General features: G+C 47.5%; 1 protein-coding gene across 1 annotated transcript; it reads left to right on the top strand.

Annotated features, from left to right (window-relative positions):
* The first annotated feature begins 367 nt into the window (after nt 1–367).
* LOC101107906 (AP-2 complex subunit mu-like) lies at nt 368–2,277 on the top strand. The gene has a single exon (XM_042236761.2). The coding sequence runs from the start codon at nt 482–484 to the stop codon at nt 1,787–1,789; it is 1,308 nt and encodes a 435-aa protein (XP_042092695.1). The 5' UTR covers nt 368–481; the 3' UTR covers nt 1,790–2,277.
* Nucleotides 2,278–2,604: the final 327 nt, after the last annotated feature.

Here is a 2,604-nt window from a genome sequence, read left to right as displayed (position 1 = left end):
AAGGAAGCCAAAGCTTTCAGGGTAGTCTGTGAGTAATTTTACATATATTATTATTGATAATAAAATGCACAGTAATTCACCTTTTATAAAACACCGACTTCAAACTTTTCCTGTCATGGAATATATTTGGGTTGTGCAGAGAAGTATGAATATAATTTATTTTAAAAACTCAAATTCCAGACATTTCTCAGAAGATTCAAAGATAGTATAATTTGTTGGAAAATTTAAGCTCTTTCAAAGATGATTGCAAGTTAACATCCTTTTGTGAGTATTAAAATCTTTACAGCCTCTGAAACTAATTTAGTTACTTGCATAATTTTAATGATTATAATTCTTAAATATTAATTCCACAATTTAAACTAATTGAGAGGGGGCGGGCGGACATCTTGGGATCCGGAGAGTGGCCGGGCCGGCTGAGCAGAGGGCCGCGGACACCAGGTCTCTTCTCAGAGCGATGGGCTGCGAAGACTGAGCTGCCGCCATGATTGGAGGCTTATTCATCTATAATCACAAGGGGGAGGTGCTCATCTCCCGGGTCTACCGAGATGACATCGGGAGGAATGCAGTGGACGCCTTTCGGGTCAATGTTATCCACGCCCGGCAGCAGGTGCGCAGCCCCGTCACTAACATCGCTCGCACCAGTTTCTTCCATGTTAAACGGTCCAACATCTGGCTGGCAGCTGTCACCAAGCAGAATGTCAATGCTGCCATGGTCTTCGAATTCCTCTATAAGATGTGTGACGTAATGGCTGCCTACTTTGGCAAGATCAGCGAAGAGAACATCAAGAACAATTTTGTGCTCATATATGAGCTGCTGGACGAAATCCTAGATTTTGGCTACCCACAGAACTCGGAGACAGGTGCATTGAAAACCTTCATCACCCAGCAGGGCATCAAGAGCCAGCATCAGACAAAAGAAGAGCAGTCTCAGATCACCAGCCAGGTGACCGGGCAGATTGGCTGGCGGTGGGAGGGCATCAAGTATCGCCGGAATGAGCTCTTCCTGGATGTGCTGGAGAGTGTGAACCTCCTCATGTCCCCGCAAGGGCAGGTCCTGAGCGCCCATGTGTCAGGCCGGGTGGTGATGAAGAGCTATCTGAGTGGCATGCCTGAGTGCAAGTTTGGAATGAATGACAAGATCGTCATTGAGAAGCAAGGCAAAGGCACAGCTGATGAAACAAGCAAGAGCGGGAAGCAATCAATTGCCATTGATGACTGCACCTTCCACCAGTGTGTGCGACTCAGCAAGTTTGATTCTGAACGCAGCATCAGCTTTATCCCACCAGATAGAGAATTTGAACTCATGAGGTATCGCACCACCAAGGACATCATCCTTCCTTTTCGCGTGATCCCACTAGTTCGGGAAGTGGGACACACCAAGCTGGAGGTCAAGGTGGTCATTAAGTCCAACTTCAAACCCTCACTACTGGCTCAGAAGATTGAGGTGCGGATCCCAACCCCACTGAACACTAGTGGGGTGCAGGTAATCTGCATGAAGGGGAAGGCCAAGTATAAGGCCAGTGAGAACGCCATCGTGTGGAAGATCAAGCGCATGGCAGGCATGAAGGAATCGCAAATCAGCGCTGAGATTGAGCTGCTGCCCACCAACGACAAGAAGAAATGGGCTCGACCCCCCATTTCAATGAACTTTGAGGTGCCATTCGCACCTTCTGGCCTCAAGGTGCGCTACTTGAAGGTGTTTGAACCGAAGCTGAACTACAGCGACCACGATGTCATCAAATGGGTGCGCTACATTGGCCGCAGCGGCATTTATGAGACCCGCTGCTAGCTGCCTGGTGGCCGCTAGCCCACCTCCCCACCCACCCTCTTCCACAGGTCTGGGTGCCCTCGGCCACCACACATCAGTGTCTCCTCCCTCCTGCTTTGCTGCCTGCCCTTTGCGCTAGCCCCCGAGTCTAGGTCTGGACCAAGCACATTGCGAGTGGGACTGGTGGAGCAGTCCCTGGGCTCCCTGAACGGGGTGGTTTCAGAGGCTCCTACTCCACCATCCATCTGCCTGCCCTAGCCCACTGCCAGGCTCTTGAGTTCTGTGACCAAAGCCAAGTGGGCTCCTTCTCCTCCCCTCTCCTGTGGCCACATCTCTGGAGTGGGAGGGTTGGCTGCCCCTCACCTCGGAGCTCCCCCAAAGGCCAGTAACGGATCCCCAGCCCTCAATTCCTACTCTGCTTTGGGATAGTGTGAGCTTCATTTTGTACACGTGTGACTTCGTCCAGTTATAAACCTAATAAACTCTGTAGAATGGAAAAAAAAAATAAACTAATTGATAACATTATATTGACTTATTAACAAAATTAACACTTAGGTGAATTTATTTAGTCTTTCAACAGGCCCCCCCAAAATAAACTTTCTTTAGGTGAAATATACATTTGAAATTAATCATTATACAAAATCTCACTGGGATAAGAAAATTAACATACTTTAGGAGTGCTAAGAATAATCTCATAGCAGCAGAATGATATAATACCACTTGTTCAAAAATAAAACTTATTCATTCAGTTATTATTCTATAAACACTTGTCACACCAAAACTGTGTGGAAGAACTCTGCATAGGATGCAAAGAGAAGTGAGGCTCTCATGCTTGG

This window comes from Ovis aries, chromosome 20 (genome assembly GCF_016772045.2).
Source record: "Ovis aries strain OAR_USU_Benz2616 breed Rambouillet chromosome 20, ARS-UI_Ramb_v3.0, whole genome shotgun sequence".
NCBI classification, from domain to species: domain Eukaryota; kingdom Metazoa; phylum Chordata; class Mammalia; order Artiodactyla; family Bovidae; genus Ovis; species Ovis aries.
Note: the sequence above shows the minus strand (reverse complement) of the source record. Positions and strands in the feature narration are given on the sequence as shown.